Source organism: Carassius gibelio, chromosome A7 (genome assembly GCF_023724105.1).
Source record: "Carassius gibelio isolate Cgi1373 ecotype wild population from Czech Republic chromosome A7, carGib1.2-hapl.c, whole genome shotgun sequence".
Classification (NCBI taxonomy): Eukaryota; Metazoa; Chordata; class Actinopteri; order Cypriniformes; family Cyprinidae; genus Carassius; species Carassius gibelio.
This window is the reverse complement of record NC_068377.1, coordinates 14,486,301-14,507,558: the sequence shown is the minus strand read 5'-3', so window position 1 is coordinate 14,507,558 and position 21,258 is coordinate 14,486,301. Positions and strand designations below refer to the sequence as shown.

At 37.7% G+C, this 21,258-nt stretch overlaps 1 protein-coding gene across 2 annotated transcripts; it reads left to right on the top strand.

Annotated features, from left to right (window-relative positions):
- The first annotated feature begins 13,420 nt into the window (after positions 1–13,420).
- On the top strand, positions 13,421–19,897 carry LOC128016632 (sterile alpha motif domain-containing protein 3-like). Of its 2 annotated transcripts, XM_052601299.1 has the most exons (7): positions 13,421–13,543; positions 13,665–13,765; positions 13,882–13,976; positions 16,875–17,926; positions 18,133–18,288; positions 18,809–18,901; positions 19,124–19,897. In XM_052601299.1, exons 4-7 carry the CDS (start codon positions 16,883–16,885, stop codon positions 19,400–19,402), a joined length of 1,572 nt encoding a protein of 523 aa, XP_052457259.1. In that variant the 5' UTR covers positions 13,421–13,543; positions 13,665–13,765; positions 13,882–13,976; positions 16,875–16,882; the 3' UTR covers positions 19,403–19,897. The 2 variants fall into 2 exon arrangements, with proteins under 2 accessions (XP_052457259.1, XP_052457260.1); XM_052601300.1 differs by lacking the exon at positions 13,882–13,976.
- Positions 19,898–21,258: the final 1,361 nt, after the last annotated feature.

Sequence of the window (21,258 nt, the reverse complement as noted above, 5' to 3'; positions counted from 1 at the left end):
TATAAACATGAAAAATATGAGCATGTACAGCACTCAATAATTAGTTGGGGCTCTTTTTGCCTGAATTACTGCAGAAATGTGGCGTGGCATGGAGTCAATCAGTCTGTGGCACTGCTCAGGTGTTACAAGAGCCCAGGTTGCTCTGATAGTGGCCTTCAGCTCTTCTGCATTCTTGGATCTGGCATAGTCGCATCTTCCTGTTTATAATACCCCATAGATTTTCTATGGGGCTAAGAGTGTGGGGGGGGGGGGGGGGGGTGAAAACTTTGAAGAGGTCCACATTTTTCTTCATATATATCCATTTAGTTCTGCTATTGTATGTTTCCCGGAACACAAATTAAGTACAATTTACCTTGATCTTCAAATTCCAGCTCTGAATGCATTTTGTTTCCTTCTGGAGCATCAGTGAATGTTTAAACCTTTTTTTAATAGTGGTGTTTGAGTCCCTCAATTATCCTCAGTTTAAAAACAAAAAGGACCTCAAAATCATACAGTCACTGCTGGAAAGGGTTAAAATATGCAAAGATGCTGGGAAACTGAAAAATCTACAGGACCTTAAAGCTGCAGTCGGTAACTTTTGACGCTCTAGCACCCCCTTCCTCAAATCTTGCCCTGGAGGTCCAATGCACTGCAGTGTTTAGCTCCAAACCTGATCAACTTCACCTGTCTGGGATTTTCTAATGATCCCAAAGACATTCATTGGCATTGATTAGCATGCTAAGGTGTGTTTGATTAGGGTTAGAGCTATACTCTGCAGGAAAGTGGATCTCGAGGTCCAGATTTGAGGAGCCCTGCTCTAGCGATTAATAAACAGAACTGCTTGCGTCTTGCAGAAGAACATTGTAACCAGATCTACTTCTCTCGGTTTATGTCTATGAAGAATCACAAAGGTACTGGGTTACTCCGCCACGGTACCCTCGAAGCAATCTAAAATAGTCCGAATATAAACACTTATTATAGGTGCACCCTAGTGATTCAGGACAAGCTAAAAACACGGTTTGGAAAATGGATTCAATGTGTACTCTCTTATTATATATATTTTCTACATTTTGAACACAAACAAAGTTACGGACCGCAGCTCCGATTGGTTGTTTTCTTTAACAGGAACGATGTATTCCTGCAAATGGCAATAGGACCACTGGGAGGAGCCAGAGGAGCTTGATTTTTTTTCACAGATTATCGGACTCATAATGACAGGTTTAACAAATATGTAAAAAATATGTTTTTTACAAAAGTTACCTACTGCAGCTTTAAATATTTTTCTGATAAACAGTTCTCAGTTTAACTGTTCAGAAAAAAACAAGGGACTCATGCACAACAATCACAAAACAGAAAGACAGTTGTGGATCATCCAGATAACAGCAAGCAATTCTTAGAACTAACCAAACTTTTGAATGGGGTTATTTTAATCATTTCAGCATTTTTTTTTTTCTTCTCGTCTTGTGGACTATATGCAAACATCTTTTCTGTTAAATCTTACTTAGGACAGTACTAATAATAATAATAAATAACATGCATTTTGTTTGATCTCTCTTATTTTGTTAAAATTATACACAGAAAGGGGTTTCCAAACTTTCAAATGCCACTGCATGCAAACACACATATACATATATACATACATATATATATATATATATATATATATATATTCAAATTCATTGCACAGGATGAAAATAGCTTACAATCTTTATAGCCTGGAAATTAAAAATATTAATACAAAAAAAACAACAAGTTATCATCATTGTAATTAAGGTCATTAAAATAATGATTTTTACAGTTTACTTATCTGAAAGATTTTTTTAATCTTAAAAAAAATAAGTCAAATAAAACCAAAAATTAAAAAGTGAAAGTGACAGGACATACAGCCAAGTATGGTGACCCAAACTCGTAATTCGTGCTCTGCTTTTAACCCATCTAAAGTACACACACACACACACACACACACACACACACACACACACACACACACAGAGAGCATTGGGCAGCCATTTATGCTGCGGCACCCAGGGAGCAGTTGGGGGTTCGGTGCCTTGCTCAAGGGCACCTAAGTCGTGGTATTGAAGGTGGAGAGAGAACTGTACATGCACTCCCCCCACCTACAATTCCTGCCGGCCCAAGACTCGAACCCAGAACCTTTCAATTGCAAGTCTGACTCTAACCATTAGGCCACAACTTCCCCTATTATTATTATTATTATTATTATTATTATTTTCCTTCAAAAGTCTGGCTTTTAACAGTAAAACTATTGTGTGCACTAACATTAAAGGTGATTTTTTGACAGTATTTTACAGCATGGTTGTTTCTGGTTCACCAGTAAATTTTATGCTGTTATACAAACATTACATCAGCAAAAACCAGGCACTAAGTCAGGGTACTGTAATGGGAACACACGCTTTCTCTTTCTCCGCAGAGTATCGAATGCAATTTGTTCATAGTCTTAATAGGGGGTTATCTAGCTGACCCTGGCGAAGATAATTTCTGCTCCGAATTAAGCCCTTTTCATCTAATCACTAAAAAGTGTGTGATGTTTGAGTCTAGATTCAAGGAGGAGGCAGATTCAGATTCAGTCTCAAATTATTGCTTGGACTCAAAGGACATATACATATATACGTACTGTATGCATATATCTAAAGGTAAAGCTAACACTCTCCAGCTTTATTTTTGTATCCGAGTCAGCTTGGTAACCCATTTATTTTTGCATGAGCATTTCTCTGACAGCTAAGTATTTATGAGGACTGGTACAGTATTTGTTTCAGAGATGTAACATCTCAGCAGTAAGTGCTATCCGCTCTAGATACAGTGGATGTGGGTTTAATGGTACATTTGAGAAGGATACTTAAAGGTGCCAAGAGGCTCTGCTGTAAGAGCTTTGCATCCCTGACAGAAAGGCCATAGTACAAATCAGGGAACCTTAAATGAACACTATCATAGTGCCCTTGCAAGTATGTATGACTGTCTCTGTGCTATAATGCCTCACTTCTCACTCTTAAAACATTACAGACAACAATATATAATGTCTTCATCCAAAAAAAAAAAAAAAAAAAAGTGAACAGTGTAGAATGAAATCAATCACTCACTCACTCATTCAATCAATCAATAGTAAGATACGCTTTATTTGCAATAACACATGGTATCGGTGGACAGAGACCACATGCATGCACAAATATAGATTTCATTCTACTAGTCCAAAACAATCCCTCTCTTCGAATTCACAACCAGCGAACCACAGCAAAATAATGCTCTCCCTATAAAATTTTAATGTGCTTTTCACTTCCAACCCAGCGCTTTTTATTTATACACAGTTGTTTATTAAACTCTTTATTTTTAGGAACTGTGAAATTGCATGAGCCAAGACGCCTGCTTGTCATTTTTGTGCACCGTTCACCAATTCTTCCACCCTCCATTTCCACTGTGCTGTAAATCTGGATGCATGTGCCATGTTTTGTGCCATTAATGCATGTTTCTATTCTATGCATTGCATAAGGTTTCATTGAAAAAGCACTCTGGGGGCTGATGCGGAGGTTGTTGGGGTAGTTTAGTAATTTTGGGTTAGTCCTGTCATAGTTCATAGGTATTTTTTTTTTTTTTTTTTCATGTAAAGATTTGTTTTAAAAAGGCATGATAAAACCGAAGTAGTTTTTGTGTGTGTGTGTGTGTGTGTGTGTGTTGTGAAATGTATTGAATAACATCTGTAGATTTTTACTGAGAACTTTACTCACCTAATATGCACAACTGGATTGTACACAATGAGATATTGATATATTGTTTTTACATATACAATATATGTAAAAACAGTAAAAGTTGTATGGTAGTACAGTATATGCTTAATCTTTCACTCATAAAATTAGGTGAAAAAAAAAAAAAAAAAAAAAAAATTCAAAATTTGTTCACAGCCGAATCAAGCCTTATTCTTTATTATCATGGGGCATTCATGGCCTAAAAGTTAGAGAGTCTGACTTTGTGGTTTCACTTCCGTGTGAGTGGACTTGGATGGGTCAAATGCAGAGCAAAAGTTTAGGAGGTGTCTTCATACTTGGCCGCACATCACTTCTCTTTAGAAATATACTAAAAGAGAGATAGAAAGTGTTTAAACCTCGTAAGTTAAAGTTACATAGAGCCAATTCAACAGTCATAAGGCAGATATTTGTTAAAATATCCTTGTTCAGATGACCTCACAAACTAAACCGATTTATTCACAAACTGTCCATTTCTAGACAAGAGGTTGTCTGACCATTTTTTTTTTTTTATATTAATGCAATTGTTATATGTTATAATTATTATTACTTGAATAATATTTTGAGACTTTTGTTTAGGTGGAAGGTAAATCTAATAATCAATTGCTTTATTTTAACATGCATGCTATACCGCTAGCTAAGTGGAAGGAGAAAGGTAGAATTATCAGCACTGAATATTGCACAGGCAACAAAAAAAAAAAAAAAAAAAGCCACTTTTTTTGTGCAATATTTTTCCATATATTATATATATATCATATCATACAAGAAGCTAAAAAAGATTGGAGAGTGGCATCTTTCCCATTGTTGTGAGTATTCAAATCATAGAATTCCAAATAGAATGCAATTCATACAAGCAGGAGTTTGTTTTCTGCACTTCTCAAACTTAAAATATTTCCTACTACAGAGGACCCCTCACATTCTCTGCAACCAAGGACACTGTACCAAAAAATAAAAAATCTCTAGACATGAACAAAATCAATTAATAGGCAATTTACAGTACTAGTCTTCTTGGCCACAAACTCCTAGATCTCACCAAGGATGATAACCACAATGATAATGACAAAGTTGTAATAATCAGTCTAACTCTTTAAGAATAGTGAAATCTACAGTTCCATAATGACACAGAGGAATGATATCATTGGAATGAATTTCAAAATGATTTTTTTTTTTTTTTTTTTTTTTTTTACAAGCTGATGAACTATAAAAACATGGACAGTCTATCAGAATCCATCTGACTTTAAAGTGTTTGAGCATTTAAAGCGGCAGACAACATTGTAGTGCTGTTTAGAATAAAGAAAACATTATTGTTTGTTGCGGTGGATGGTAATACAGTTATCTTTCTAGTTATTATTCTTGGTGTGAATTAGCTTCAAGCCAGTAGCTTCCAGTCTCTGTAGGGGTGTGCAATATGCATAGTCTAAGATAATATCATTATTATTTGTATTATGTGCACATTAGATTATAACACTCACAAATAGGCCTTTATAGTGGTTGCATGCTTTGCATGATTCAGCCTCATTCTGATCTATAGCTAATCTAATTTTAGAATGCCCCCAAATTTTAAGAGTCAGGGACATTTTCCCCAATTTCTTTTTCAGCAGGAGCGCAGTGACATTTTCGAATCTATGAGTTTTTTTTTTTTATTACACACACACACGTTTGTTTTTGTGAAAAGTGGGAACATCCCATAGGCATAATGGTTTTTATACTGTACAAACTGTATATCCTAATGCCCTACACCTAACAGGAAACTTTCTCTTTTCCCTTTCTCAAAAAAATAAATAAATAAAAAATAAATAAAATAAACCCTCTTTCTGTATGGTTTACAAGCATTTTGAAAAAGGGAACATGATTTATGTCCTCAGGTCACCCTCTCCTTGTAATACTTTTGTCATACCAATGTCAAATACAAAGTTGGGTCCTGATGGGTAACAAAAACACACCCACAGTATTAATGAAAATGTCCAAAAAAAAAAAAAAAAAAAAAAAAAAAAACACACAGCAGAAACGTTTTGTGTCTCAGAGCAACACATAGCAGTGCTTCATTACTAAATGAATCAACATTAACACATACGTTTAATGAATGATTCAATAAATCAAACTGAAGGAGACATGAACATGCATGGCAATGAGGGGACTATAAAAAGCTCATTACAGTAAATACATTTCCAACCAATTGGCATTAAAAATTGGCTCTTTAGTCTGCATACAAATATTGCTCGCTTAACTCTTCCCTCACATAAACATTCACATTATTAAAGATTGACAGTATAAAAGATAAATTTCCAATGACCAAATGCTACATTACTTTGTCACACACAAGGACAAGACCACAAGAAAAAGATGATTCTTCAACAGCCTGGAATTGAACTACTGGTTTCGTCTGGTCAGAGGAGAACTGGCCCCCCAACTTAGCTTGGTTTCTCCCAAGGTTTTTTACTCCATTCGGTCACCGATGGAGTTTCGGTTCCTTGCCGCTGTCGCCTCTGGCTTGCTTAGTTGGGGGCACTTCATCTACAGCGATATCATTGACTTGATTGCAAATAAATGCACAGACACTATTTAAGCTGAACAGAGATGACATCACTGAATTCAATGATGAACTGCCTTTAACTATCATTTTGCATTATTGACACACTGTTTTCCTAATGAATGGTGTTCAGTTGCTTTGACGCAATGTATTGTTTAAAGCGCTATATAAATACAGGTGACTTGATATTATACTTCTTAGAACTTTACAGCTCAACAATAATAACCAAACACGCTCACATTTATTCACAAAGACTTAGATCACCTATACACCTATCCTATTCACCTATCAGCAGTATGTTTGGACTGACTTGTACAATTTATTAATTTTATAAAAACAGCAGTCACAGCATTTGTCTACTCTATGCTATGGTTTAGAATTAATTTTAGAGTATTAGATTATCAAAATTATTGGGTTCAGTACATGTAAATTGCCAGACACATATTTGGAGTATGTCACAGCCTGGGATAAATTGAGAACTCTGACGCAGAGGAGTATTGAGAGAGGATATTTAGTCTCACTAAACACTGCACAGGTCAAGGGAGATTCCAGAGCTGGCCAGTAGAGACTGGAGACCATAGGAGCTGCCTGATCTCTGAGACCATGAATCCTGAAGCACAGATGAACAAAGGGCAAGTAATGCTTGAGCTTACACGAAACGGAATGAAGGACAGAAAAGCAGAGATATATATGGGAATAGGGGAATAAGCGACAGGTGGAGGGGAGTCAGCTCAGGATCTGTGTACTTCCGCTGCAAAATCAGCATTGATTGCCAAGGCCACAAGCTGCTAAAAATTACAGGAAAACACAGACAACAAGATGAGCAAAGAAGGCATCCTGAAATAAGACACCGCATGTATGGAAGGGTTTGTTATATATTTTTTTTCTCCCCCAAACCAGGTAAACTTAAACCAGCCAATTTCAAATGGTCAACTAAATTAGTCACCAGTCAAGAAATCTAGGTGAATCGCTGTGGATTTCAGAAAACGTATCCGTTTGATCTGATTAATGACAAAAAGTAATGCTATGGGAATAAGGAAGTGCACATTTATGGATCACGACAATACAAAAGAAACAATGTTTCTAAAAAAATACAAAGAAACACACACACAGGGAACCAGAATCCATTTAACTTTAGATTTCCTTCAATGAAAAAAAAAAAAAATAAATAATAAAAAAAGATTTACTCGTTTAATGATGTGCAGGTTGGTTAAACTAGGTTACGCGCAATTTAAAAAAAAAAAAAAAAAAAAAAAAAAAAAAAAAAAAAAACACACACAACACACCACGAGAGTACTTGTGTTCCCTGCATGTTAAGTGTCCAGTACTTTGATTCAGGGCCATTTCCAAAGCCTTTCTAGACCACAAATAGAATGAACACGAGGATGACAAGCCTTGAAATGGTTAGCACACTACCCAGGTCTACATTTTATTGAATTTTATTCTAAATTGATGTGACACTACCAATCCCCAATTAATCTTTTTTTAAGATGACAGATGGACACAAAATGTTACCTGTGCAACTGCCCTTGTAGGTTTTTCTAAGTCATTAATTTCTGCCCGTGTTTACTTGAAAGCTTAAGTGATTTGAGCACTAGAGAGAAAAAAAAAAAAAAAAAAAAAAAAAGTAAGAAAAAGATTTAACTTTGTATGCCAATTACAGAAAATCCTGAGAATGCTAGAAGAGCAGCATTTACAAAGAAAAATGTGCTGATGGCCAGTTCTAGAGATGGTAATAATACAGATGCGCTATAAAGTCAATAAACCACTCCATTCATATAGATGGCGTTTACATTGATAGCTGCGATTACACCGTAATAATGAGCTGATTTGCACTCAAACAGATGGTAATCATGCAGATACAAGCACATTCAACAAAACACACACACACACACACACACATATATGAAAACTGTTGAATCTGGTATGTAGTCCGTTTTCATTCGTGTTTTGAGGTGTACTGCTTACACAAATGTAGCAAATACAGTCTTTATAAGCTTTCCATTGAAAAACAGCGATGGGTCTTCAATGCTTAAATTTGTCCATTTTTGTTTAATCGGTTTGTAAATATTGACACGTTCGAACATGGGGACTTGAAGACGCCCACCGTAGGGTTGCAGGTTAGTTGTCCTGCCAAGTAACCAACTGTAAAAATAACAATTTAACCTCTTCCCAACAGGGAAAACCGCCAACAACCAAGAATGCATGCTTATATGGTGTCATGGCTTTGCAATAAAAAAAAAAAAAAAAAAAAAAAAGTAGTCATTAGAAATCGAAGTCAAATGGGGCAAAAACAGCCATGAACAGTAAATGAGGGAGAACATTTTAAAGCTAATGCTGCACAATAATTAATCTGCAATGCCAGTGCCAAAAAACAATTATATATTTTTATAGCAATTTAATTTAGTGGATGCTTCCATCCACAGACATAACGAAAGAGTAGTGAATTTGCTCAATGTATTGTTGAGTGTCAAAATGTGTGTCAAAATAAGATTGGTCACCAAAAATAATTCCATTTGCTGAAACACAGAGAAAGTTGTGGCAAAAATAAGACTCAACTTTACCCCGTAGTGGATGAAAATGTCCCTAACATCGCATAAGGATTAACTTCTTCCATGAGAAAAATATTATCCATTAAGATAGGGGATGGAATTAATCATCCCTATCCAGGAAGTCCACCACATACCTCCCAAAAGCAGACCATGTGCAAGTCCCACAGCAGGTCCACAGGCCAATTCATATTGTGCAGCTTGGTCATGGTTTATGTTGTGATCTCAGGCAAATGACAGCAGGTAAAGTCCAAAACTCTCTCAGTTTAATAACAGACTCCAAACTATAACTATTTAACTACTCAAACTATTTATCAAAGATAAACGAGGGAAAACACAACTTAGTATAATGGTGACTGAACCAAGAGTGACAGAAATGGGGCAAATTAAATAAATAGACAGATTATGATAATTAACTAAACACAGCTGATCAAGATAAACCAATTAGTGTAAACAATATCAGTAACATGATCAAATGAGGGCACACAGGAATAAAACAAAACAGAAGTCATGAAAACACAATAATAACTAAAAAGGGTGACAACAATACAGCAGTGTGTAGTCTGCTTCATGAGCCAGGAGGACATAAATCCTCCTCTGAGTGAGACGAGTCTGTTGACTTCATCACGCAAAGAAACCATCCAATGTTAATGGTCAGTAATTGACCAATAAAATAACTGCATTCATACCCCAGCCCCACCCCCAGTTTTGCCCTCCCCCATCTGCATTTACAAGTGCACATGTGAGTTTTGCTACGGGATGTCTCAAGTAGGTAGTGGTGGAAATTATGATTCTTTCTAGTGATTCGTTCATTTTCAGTTCGTTCACCAAAATGATTCGTTCAGAATCGTTCACTGATTCGTTCAGTGACCATTTCTTCGTATTACACAAAATAAGCCAGCAGATGGCAAAAAAAAGTCTATTATGTTGTTATGTCTTAAGTCAACGAACGTATTCACTTGTTGCAAAAACTGATCTGGCTTTATTAAAATGTGTGTATAATCGCATTCAATATATAAAGTCTAATTAAGTTGTTCAGATGAACAAAGCACAAGGTTTTCTTGCCTAAATAGCATTTTAATTGTTTGGTCAGACAGTTTGTATATTATATATTCACATTCATCAATCGTGGATTAAACGTGGAGTTGCTAAATATCAAAACAAGCGTATGTGAACAGTACAGTACCTATAACTGCGCTTTGCATTTTTGCGAGATTGACATGCTAAATGGCAGACTGACCCGGTTTACTATCATTCATTTCGTTCACGAACGAGATAAGCTATGTACCAGTTCATTTCATTCACGAACGACATGTATCCGTTCATTCAGCTCGTTCACGAATGACATGTGTGCCAGTTCAGTCATTTCATTCACGAACGAGATTTACTAAATCATTCAACTCGTGCACGAACGACATGTGCTTTGCCGATTGAGAAACGTGATTGGTAAACAGTTTGCCAGAATATACCCTGACCATCAGGTCAGTCATTTCATTCACGAACGAGATGTATCATTCAACTCGTGCACGAACGACATGTGTGCCAGTTCAGTCATTTCATTCACGAACGATATGTATCAGCTCATTCAACTCATTCACGAACGACATGGGTACCAGTTCAGTCATTTAGTTCACGAACGATAAGATCTCTAGATCTAGTTCAGACTCATATGAAACTCGTTCATTGAAGGGCGTATTCGTTCACTACATTCAACAAATCAAATACTCTGTCACATCTCATACTCGAAGGCTATTGGCTCGAGGTTGAGTAATTCTTTGACAGGATGAAACAGTTGTTACCTGGTTCACTGAGCTGCGCATGCGCTGCTTATAGCGCCGCGCTGCTGTGGAGGGAGGAACTTCACTGAACGAGAAATATGAGTCAGTGGATTACGTGAACGAGAACGATTCGTTCACCTAAAAGATTCGTTCAAAAAGAACGATTCGTTCACGAACGACACATCACTACAAGTAGGAAAAGTCAAAGAGTTAGGATTTGAAGTTGTACTGCCAGATCTGAAATGTTTTAAGTGTCGACTGTAGGTTTGTACAGCAAAACTACAGTAAAGTGCAAAAGTAAATATGTTGTACACATTTGTGTCTGTGGTTTCATTAATGTGAACATCATTTTACACATTAACTACACTCTAAAAACTAATTCAGAGGACCTTTAGTCATTACTTAAATATATACATTGTTGTGAAATAAAAAATCAAGTTCTGAGATATTGTTAGACTTTTTAATTGTAATTGTTATTTTATTGAGCTGGGATGACACACAAATTATGCCTATTGATGAAATATACTATCATGACTTGTCAGAGTTTAACATTTTCAGTTAATCAAAAAACAAATTAATTTTAAGTTCTGTTAATGTAAAAAACAATTTGATGACGTGTTAACGGGCCACAGTTTCCGCGCGCATGTTCAAGGCCAGACGAGGAGAGGAGCATGCGGTGAATGGTAAGTAATTTTATGCTTAATTACGCATATTCGCATTCGCTCAGGATTCAGTTGGTGATAGCCTACTGTAACCGAATATCGAAATCTGCAAGTTCTTACTCTGAAATTTGAGCAGTTTTGATAGTAACGTTATAGTCTGTGTGCCATGGTAAAGTTAGCTATAACGTTAGCTGTAGCCTGTCACTGATTGAGTAGCTACACTATTTGTTCAGATATTTTGCTCAAAACCAGTCGGAGTTATGTAGGGCCCTATGAATTCCTTTTTTTTCCCCTAAATTTCGTTTTATTTATTTCTCCAAATTTCGTTTTTTTCCGTTTATTTATTTTTTTTTTTACCTTCTGCTCGTATTTTACCAAAAAGAGTGTGTTTTACAACCTGCTCTCATTGTATGTTAAGAATTTATTTTGAAGAACTGTATTTCATTTATAAGGGTTAATTCACGTTAAGACCGTGAATGTGATAATTAGTTAAACACATGGATTAATGTGGGGCTGCGCGATAAAACGATATGTCTCGAGATAGACATGTAATCAATATTAATAAAAAATGCGCTCGATAAAACGTTCAAGATTGATATATATATATATATATATATATATATATGTTTTATTTTTTCGTCGGAAGAAACCAGATTGCGAAGCAAGTTTGTTTGCATGAACAAAGCCATTCGCTCTCTGGTAACCTAGCAACGTAGGGAGTGACACGCTACCAGCCAATAATGTAACGTTAACAGTTTGGTTGCGCCATATCGTTGTCTCATGCTGGATTCTTCAGTTATAGAACCAGCGTGGAGTGATAAGTGGAAAGCTTAATTTGATCGGTGAGTGAGATAAGATTACTGACTGCTGCGCCAATTCTAAAAGGAGAGAGAGAGAGAGAGCGAGAGAGAGAGAGAGAGAGAGAGAGAGAGTCCTCCGGCCGCGCGCGCTCTCACAGTCTTCAAACTGTCTTTCTCTCCCTCCCTCCCGCATATTAATCAAAATGATATTACAATCAAAATCAAGGGGATTTTTCTTTCCCCTGAGTTAACGCTACCTTTGGGTGTGAATTGTACTAAAATAACGTTGCCTTATCTTCTCTGAAAAGCGTGCCGCACATTCAGCTGACATAAACCACACTTTAAATAAACGAGCAAAACCTATCCAGTGATGAAATTTTTTTCTGTGTTGACACAAATCTTGCGCGATGTTCTAAATACCGGGATAATCACACGTGCTGTCGCCGCGTCATGATAGATGAGGTGCGCCTTATATTTTCCTGCTTATTTTGTCCTTTGCCAATCACACCTATGAATTAGAGGAAGGTTAAGTTAAAAATAGGGCTGTCAGTAAACTACTGTTCTGTATATTAACTGCAGCTCCATTTGAAAGCAGGTGATGGGGATTTACCGCTAATCATGGAACCGGCTTTACTGACGAGATGCGCATGATCATATCGTTCGATATATTGTCCAGCCCTAGTTAAAAATAAAAATGTTTAAGTTTAATATATTTTTCTCCTGGTCCTTATTTTAAATAGGTCATAAAAAAGATCAATAATTATCGATATCGACCGATATGAAACACTTGTATCGTGATAAAGTTTTCAGCCATATCGCCCACCCTAGATTCAAGTTCTCCGTCGCTACCACGGATTTCCGTCATTCAAACTTCACAGAGGCAATTTACAAAAAAGGGTTGGCTGATTTTTATTGACAGATTGTCACACTCTACAGCCAATGGTATCGTTAACAGTGTGAGTGCGCCTGACCAATGACAGTGTAGTGACCATAAATTTCAATTGAATGTCTGATCTGAAGTGATAAGTACACAGGTTAATTTCTAAGAAAATGAATGCTTTACGTTGTATTAGAAAGGACAGTAATGGTAATACAGTTCATTTAAATGTTTTGAAAGGGAAATAAGATGAATTTTACATGTATGTTTAAAAGAGAAATATATTACAATTTCATGGTGCTAAAAAGATAAATAGTGATTGGAAAGCTGTTTAAAATATACATCATTCCTTATAAAAGTCAGTAATTTAATTTGTGCTATTTAAAATACAGATTGTGAATTCATGATGAATAATTGTTTTGTTTGCACTTAAATATTCATCCTCCATGAGCAACCTTTAAAATTTCCCTGACATTTTTGTGTTATAATTTATCTTAATACCAGCATTACAAGGCTTGCTTTAAGATTGGACCAAGAGTGGACCAAGGGGTTCAAGTTGAGACTTGGTCAGCCTCTCAGGACAAACTAGACATCACCTTCTCCTTCCCCTGAGGTGAGTAGCGGTCAGAGTCCATCTACAGTTAGTGACGATGACACCAGTGAAACCTATTTAGTTACTGTATTGAAGACTCACAAGGGAAATTGAAAATACTGTTGTGTGTGTGTGTGTGTAGGTGTGGCTTTCTGCCTTGATCCAGTACCCTGGTGTTGTGGATCAAGGATTTCAAGTTGAGACGTGATCAGCCTCCTAAAGAAAATTGTGAAGAAGTACGGGGTGAGACAGAAACATTAACACTTAACTTTTGTAATTCAGATCCACAGCAAATAAATCAGTTGTGTTCACACACACACCTCCTTGAATTATTTTACTTAATTTATCTCCCTACTTAGGTCTTCAGTCACTTTGCCGTGTGCCTTGCAAGGACAAAAAACTTGCCTTCATCTTCTCCTGGTTTCGTGGACCAAGGGGTTCAAGTTTAGACGTGGTCAGTGTGAAGAAGCATGGAGTGAGAAACATGAAATATGCAGTGGCCTTGTAAAATCTGTAAATATGCGACCCCTACTAAAGACGAGTTGTTGAAACATTATAGGTTACGTCATATCCGCGGTGGGCAACCTCTGCCATGTCCTTATCTGGATTGTTTTTGTTCATTTAAATCATGGGGTAGCCTGAAATCACATATATCAAGGAAACACTCAACTCACTCAACAAGAGTGAGAACCTCTGAAATACTCAATTTCTGTTGCCAGTTCTGTAATGTAGGCACATTCTCCACCGAAAAAGAGTATTTTGAACACCTTCGTCAACATTTGAAAAAGCAAGAAACTGTCACCTGTGTTTTCAAAAATTGCAATTTCAAAACTAATATCTATGGAACCTTTGCTTCGCATAGAAATCGCAAGCATACTCCCCACTCATTAGATGAGTTCAAAGACGAGGTGATAAAGAGGTATGAAAACCCTTCACAAGCAGATCAGTGCAGTGATGGAGTTAATCAGGAGGGTGAGCAGTCTGATATTGATGAGATTAGAGATGATGATGTAAGAGTACTGCCAAAGTTGATTGAAAGAAGCTTGGCTCATTTAATGTTGAAATTAGAGAGTTCCTTTCATGTACCCAACCAATGCATTGATGAGCTTGTAGAGGAGTTGCATTTTATTTCTCATTCAGCCTCTGCTCCCATCATGAAAGACATTTTACAGTCTTGCCTGAAGAGGCACAACTGTGAAATTGATGAAGTCATTGTATCTGAAATAGTGAACGACATTTGTGGTGCTAACCCTATTAATTCTGCCCTCCATGATGGTGGTCCTCTGTCCTCTGCCTTTAAAAGAAGAAAGTATTTTAACGAACACTTTTCTGTCATTGAACCGATTGAGTATGTTCTTAGTAGAGAGAGCAGCTTCCAGTATGTCCCCATTCTAAAGTCATTGCTTCAGGTTTTTAGCAAGAAAGATATACAGGACCTGATCTTGAGTGAGGCAGAAGCTCAGAGAACTCTGTACAAGTCATTTCATGACGACACCTTTTACAAAACCAATGAGCTGTTCTCAGGAAGTGACTGTACCATTGCTCTCAATCTCTACGTGGATGACTTTGAGATATGCAATCCTCTTGGTACATCCAGGAAAAAACACAAAATCACAGCTGTGTATTGGGTGTTAGCTGATGTCCCCTCATTGCTCAGATCTGAACTAAACTCAATTTTCTTAGCAATCCTGTGCAAGGCTGAGGATGTGAAGAGATTTGGTTGCAGTGCTGTGTTGGAGCCACTGCTCAAAGATCTTGTGTACTTAGAGGAGGAAGGACTGTATGTTCCAGCATTGGGCAGAAGAGTCAAAGGCACAGTGTTTAGTGTGGTCGCAGACAATCTAGGTGCCCATTCTTTGGGGGGATTTGTTGAGAGCTTTTCCAGTTCATACGTGTGCAGATTTTGTCTAGGTGAAAAGTCACAGTTTCAAGATGGAGAAGTGAGAACAGGGGCATTCCCACCCAGAACGAAAGATCGACACGCACTGCATATTCAGGCTGTACAGGAGAATGATAGTTTGGTGCATTTGTATGGCGTGAAGAGACAGTGTGCACTGACAGCAAAACTGAAATATTTTAATGTTTTGTCTGGTTATCCGCCGGATGTGTTGCATGATCTCTTTGAAGGTATAGTGCCCCTAGAAATAGCACTGTGCCTCAGAGTGTTCATTCAGAATAAATACTTCACTCTTGAAGAGCTGAACAAATGCATCAAAGAGTTCCCCTATAAATGGTCAGACAAAACCGATGCACCACAGCCTGTCTCTGTGAACTTTGCCACACGGAAAAGTGTGGGCGGCAATGCCCACGAGAACTGGACTTTGCTGCGACTCCTGCCACTCATGGTTGGATCGAAAATCCCTGAAGGTGACCCAGCATGGGAAGTGCTTCTTGTGCTCAGAGACATTGTTGAGCTTGTTGTTAGCCAAGTCTACACAGAGGAGACCATTTGCTTCCTGGATAGTAAGATATCTGAGCATAAACACAGGTTTCTCATGGTTTTCCCAGAGCAACACCTCATCCCAAAACACCATTTCCTGGAACATTATCCAGAACTGATCAGGGCTTATGGTCCTCTGGTGTCACTCTGGACAATGCGGTTTGAGGCAAAGCACAGCTTTTTTAAGCGTGTTGTCAGACATGCTCGTAGCTTTAGAAATATTCTGCTGTCACTTGCCATGAAGCATCAGTTGTTGCTTGCTTATAACCAACATGATTCCAGAGCTGTCAGACCTCTACTACAGGCTACAACACTGTCTACAGTGGATGTTAGTGTGCTGAGAGAGGATATTCAAGAAGCACTGCAGGATAAGTTTCCTGGTTATACATTTGTCCAGATAGCCAAAAGTGTGTGTTACAGGAGCACCAAGTACACCAGTGGAATGATCTTGGCTTATGGTTCCACTGGTGGTCTGCCAGATTTTGGGGAGTTGATCCAAATTGTGGTTGTGAAGGGCAGCATTGGATTCATTGTGAAAGGTCTGACTGCTTGGTCAGTTGAGCATTTGAGGAACTATGTGCTTGAGAAAAATGGTCCTGTGAAAGTCATAGAGCCAGCTGAGCTATCAGACATGTTCCCCTTAATATCTTACTTCTGTGGTGGAACAAACATTATGACTCTGAAGCGCAGCATTTATGTTCCATAGATGGTGCCCATACTTTTTGGAGATTTTCAGATGAAATGATACAAATTCGCATATCACAGTCTTCCTACTTTGTTCAGACTTGGCATATACAGTAAATGTGTTCCTGATTTCCATACCTAGAGGTCAAATATAATATGCTCTTAACATTATTCACCATTTACCTGTGACAAAAAATTAATGAAACATGTAAAACATTCTGTGTACAGGATGCATAATGTCAAAACCGGCTCAACTCCGAGTGATCCTTGCAGATCATGATGTCCGTAAAGTTGTACTACCATCTGGAATCCCTGAGACAGTGGATGACCTTCACTCAGTCATTCGTGACACATTTTACATTGCCAGAGACTTCAGTCTTCACTATAAAGATGTTGATTTTGATGAGTTTTTCACCCTTTATTCTACAACTGACCTCAAGGATAAGGACACAATCAAGGTTGTGTTTCTCCAGGACCAGGAGCCTGCAATAACTTTAAACTTAACTGATGTGACCAACACTGATGTGACCAACATGACTGATCAGCCTTGTGAGGAGCACTATGTTGATGACACCGCATCTGTGTCAACCGATGACACACTGATTCTCTCATCTGAAGATAGTCCAGGCCACCGTTCCAAGCGCTGGCCTGCTCAGTTTTCAATTCCCAGCTTTTCTGGCCTCACAGAGATCCAAATTCAGTCAGCCAATGAGCGCTTCAAAAAATATGGGACTCTTCTCACTACAAAAGATTTAATTCCACTACTCCCAGACATCCTTGGAAAACTAGCGGAGGCTATTTATGAGTACACTGCTTATCCATCTAGTCTGCAGATCGGTGAGGTTGCAGAGGCCCTCACTCAAAAGCATCCCTGCCTCAAAGAACCAGGTTCCTTTAATGGGTCCTATGGATGGGCGCAGCGCCTGAAATATAAGATGAACAATTTCAGAAGCAAACTTCGAGGTCTTGGCTGCCCTGAAGTTAAGGTGAACTCACTCAAGAGAAAACAAACATATGACCAGTATCCGGCAAAGAATCTGAAAAAACCAAAGAAGGCTGAGGTGAACTACCTACCCCCTCATGCTCAAGGTGAATCTACTGCAAGTTTGGAAAAAGAGAGAGTGGAGCTCCTAAGTGAAATGATGAAAAGGGACAACTCAAAGGTGGTAGCTCAGAAAATGGCCAAGACGTTCAGCCTTCGTCGGGAGGAAATAGTGAAAGAGGTCCCTGCCATCAGTGACTGCATGAAGCGCTGGCCTGCACTTTTTACTGAAGCACAGGTGAGATTATAAAATGTTTATTAAACCATTATTTTTTTTTACTGTGGGTTGATACAGTGTGGCTACATGTTCACAATTTGAAATAAAATAAATAAATGTAAAAATATAGAAATAGCCTTTTTCATTTCCAAAATTTACTTATATTTATACTCTTATTTATTTATACTTATGTCATGTTTGGTCCTTCATACTGGTGTGCCCTGTAGATAAGTGAAGAATTCAAGAGGATAACAACAGTTAGCCTTGAATCAACCTTTCTGGCCAAGCTTGACCAATGCACCCCAAAATTGATGGCCTTGACTCAATCAAAAGGAGGAGCTGCAGGCCTGAAGATAAGGCACATTAAGGACATGCTTCTTGAGGTATAATGACTAACTTTATTATGAATAGACCTTTATTTTACATATATGTTTCTGCCACACTGTTTCATGTCAATTGTCAAAATGGCTGCTATGAACAAGGTCAATTGCATATTTGCACAATTGCAGGCAGATTCAGGATTGACTGGGAGAGGAATAGGGTGCACATGTGGGTGCGCAGATCAACATGTATAAAACATAGCCCAACCAAATTAGAAACATCTATAGACGAGACTTGTGGCTACATTTTGACGTTTGAATGGAGTCTGTAGCTAAAAGTATGCATAAATAATGTATATATTTTGAAAAGCCCGAAAAATTGTATAATAAAAAAAGAAACAATAAGAAACGATACAGTAACAATAGGGTCCTTGCCTCCAGGCCAGGGCTGGAGTCCTCTCCCTCTTACCTTTCAGCTCGGTCCCTAACTAACACATTTTTTTTTTGTTTTAATTGTCATGATTTGGGTTACACTTGCATCTGATTTTTGTTGAACACCTTATCTCTTTTTTCCATGAATCAGGACAACACAGTTGAAAGGCGGAGAGAAATTGCCATTCGCTGCCTCATAGTCTATCTTGGAGAGAAGGAGGAGGACCTTTTCAAACAGTATCGTGTAAGTAATTGAGTATACTTTTTAATTTTTACTTTTTTTTTTAACTGCATTTCTCTGTAGCCTTCCCATGTGAAGATATGGCCGTTTCAATCCCGTGCACCAGCCTCCTGTGGGCTAGGCTTTAAAGTACTTGGTCACCCTGCATTCCCTTATGCACGTCACCCTGAAGAGCTTGAGCCATGTATTTTATACATCCTAACATCTTTTAATTTCTTCTGCAAGGATGTGGAGGAGCTCGACGCAGACCTTGCGATGCAAGTGATGAAGATTGCCATCATCGGTGATGGGCGTGCAACCATCGTAGTAGAGGGAACCAAGATCCTGCAGGGGATTGATGTCGCCAGATCCTGTGCTTTGCTGATGGGGGTAATCTATGCTCTTAACCTTAGCTATCCCAAGCAGTTGAAATTTACCTTTGAGGCATTCCAGAAGCTCTGCCTTGAGCTCGATGGACAAAAAGCCAGCTCTAAAGTAATGAATCTCAAGTATGGTATTTTCTAGAGCGGACTTGATTGACCTTGCATGAGGGAGAAGCTCACATCACACACACGCACACACACGCACACACACACATGCAAACACACGTGTTCTTTTGTTTCTGTCATAGTATGAATACCTACTGAGTGAAGTCCAAATCAGTAAAAGTTATCAGTATAGAAAAGGATGACCTCTGTTCTCTGAGGGTGTTAGTGTATTTTGAACTTTATATGCAGTGCCTTCTTTTGTTGGATATTTCTCCTGGAGTTAGTCAGGAGTTTGAGCAGTCTGATATTGATGAGAGAAGAGATGATGATGTAAGTGCTGCCAAAGTTAATTGAAAGAAGCTTTGCTCATTTGATGTTGAAATTAGTGCCTTGAATGTACAGCCACCTGTAATTTTTTTTTTTGATCATTTTCATGTGTACAAGTCAAAGGATGGTGATTCATGCACAGGGTTTTACTTAATTTTATAACACTGTTTCTCCTCATAAAGCTTCTGGGTACATGTTTTGTGTCTTAGGAGAATGCAGCCTACAAATGCTGCTGTTTGCACTTTCAAGGATTTAGTGCTACTTCTAATGTTAAAAAATGGTTCGAATTAATATGAATATTACTGTCTGAATTTCTGTTCTTTTTGAGCACCCTTAGCTGCTGTCCGGTTGCTACGTTTTGATACCCCCCTCATGCCTCTAAATAAATCTATCAACCTTTCAGAATGTGTTTGTCATATTCTTGCTGTTTTCCATCAGGCACCCTCAAACAAACAAAAACACAAACCATCCTTACCTTCCTCAGATTGTGTTGTAATCATTTGATTTGAACTGCTTCTTGCTTCTTAAAGACAGCAAGGCTCTGTAGCTACACCTAATTTCTGGGGGATTCCTAAAGGTTGGCTAAAGAATTTTTCTCACGGTCATGACAGAAGAGCAGAAACAGCACATGGTAAGCTTGAATATCATTTGGGGAAAAAAAAAAAAATGGTGTCTGTCTATATTTAAAAAATTGCCTCCTGGAAAACACAGGAAAATGTCTTTATTATAGGACAGGGCTCAACTTAATTATTAAGCTCATGTTACTTAAAAATGTGTTTTATTGTGGCCAAAAAACTTCTTCACATAACTTAAAACATTATGTTGGATCAACTTAATTACTAGCGTTCATGTTACTTAAAAATGTGTTTTATTGTGGCCTAAAAACTTCTTCACCTAACTTAAAACATTATGTTGGATCAACTTAATTACTAGCATTCATGTTGAAAATTATTAAGTTCATGTTACTTAAAAATGCGTTTTTATTGTGGCCTAAAAGGTTAATTCACCATACTCAAAACATCGCTTTGAATTAATGTAATTCTGCCAGTAGTCTTAACATAAAAATTCTAGTGGAAAACGTTAACATATTTTTTTTTTTGTTGACCCAATGTTTTATTTTTTAGAGTGTATTAATCTGCAAATTTGAAATCAATACATGGGTGTTTTGATTATTATCTGTGTGCAAATCAAAAGATTCAGCTTTTCACATCCGAGCTGTGAGTGTAAATTTCTATGTACAAATACAAAGATTAATATGACAAGTTCTCACATTTAAATCATCAAGCTCTCAAGTTTTGCATCTATTAACTTTCATACTTTGGGATGGATCTGATCCCTCAAACTTCTTCAGGAGGTGATTTGAGACCCATAAATGGTATAATTTGCTAATTAATTTTTCTTTAGGTCACATGCACAATTTTACTCCTTGCAAACTAAGCAATGTCTGCATATAGAAATCTGTGAGTCCTGCAGTCCATGCATGAAAGGACCGGAAGTTATGTTTGTGTGGGAAAATTAGAGATTTTTAGACATCATGTTTTCTCCCACTATTTTGTACAATTTCTG

Bases quoted from the DNA above. Each gene is read 5' to 3' on its own strand.
- LOC128016632 (XM_052601300.1), top strand. From the start codon at position 16,883: ATGTCAAAACCGGCTCAACTCCGAGTGATCCTTGCAGATCATGATGTC. The intron at 18,289-18,808 runs GTATAATGACTA...TCCATGAATCAG, and splicing joins TTAAGGACATGCTTCTTGAG to GACAACACAGTTGAAAGGCG. The intron at 18,902-19,123 runs GTAAGTAATTGA...TTCTTCTGCAAG, and splicing joins ACCTTTTCAAACAGTATCGT to GATGTGGAGGAGCTCGACGC.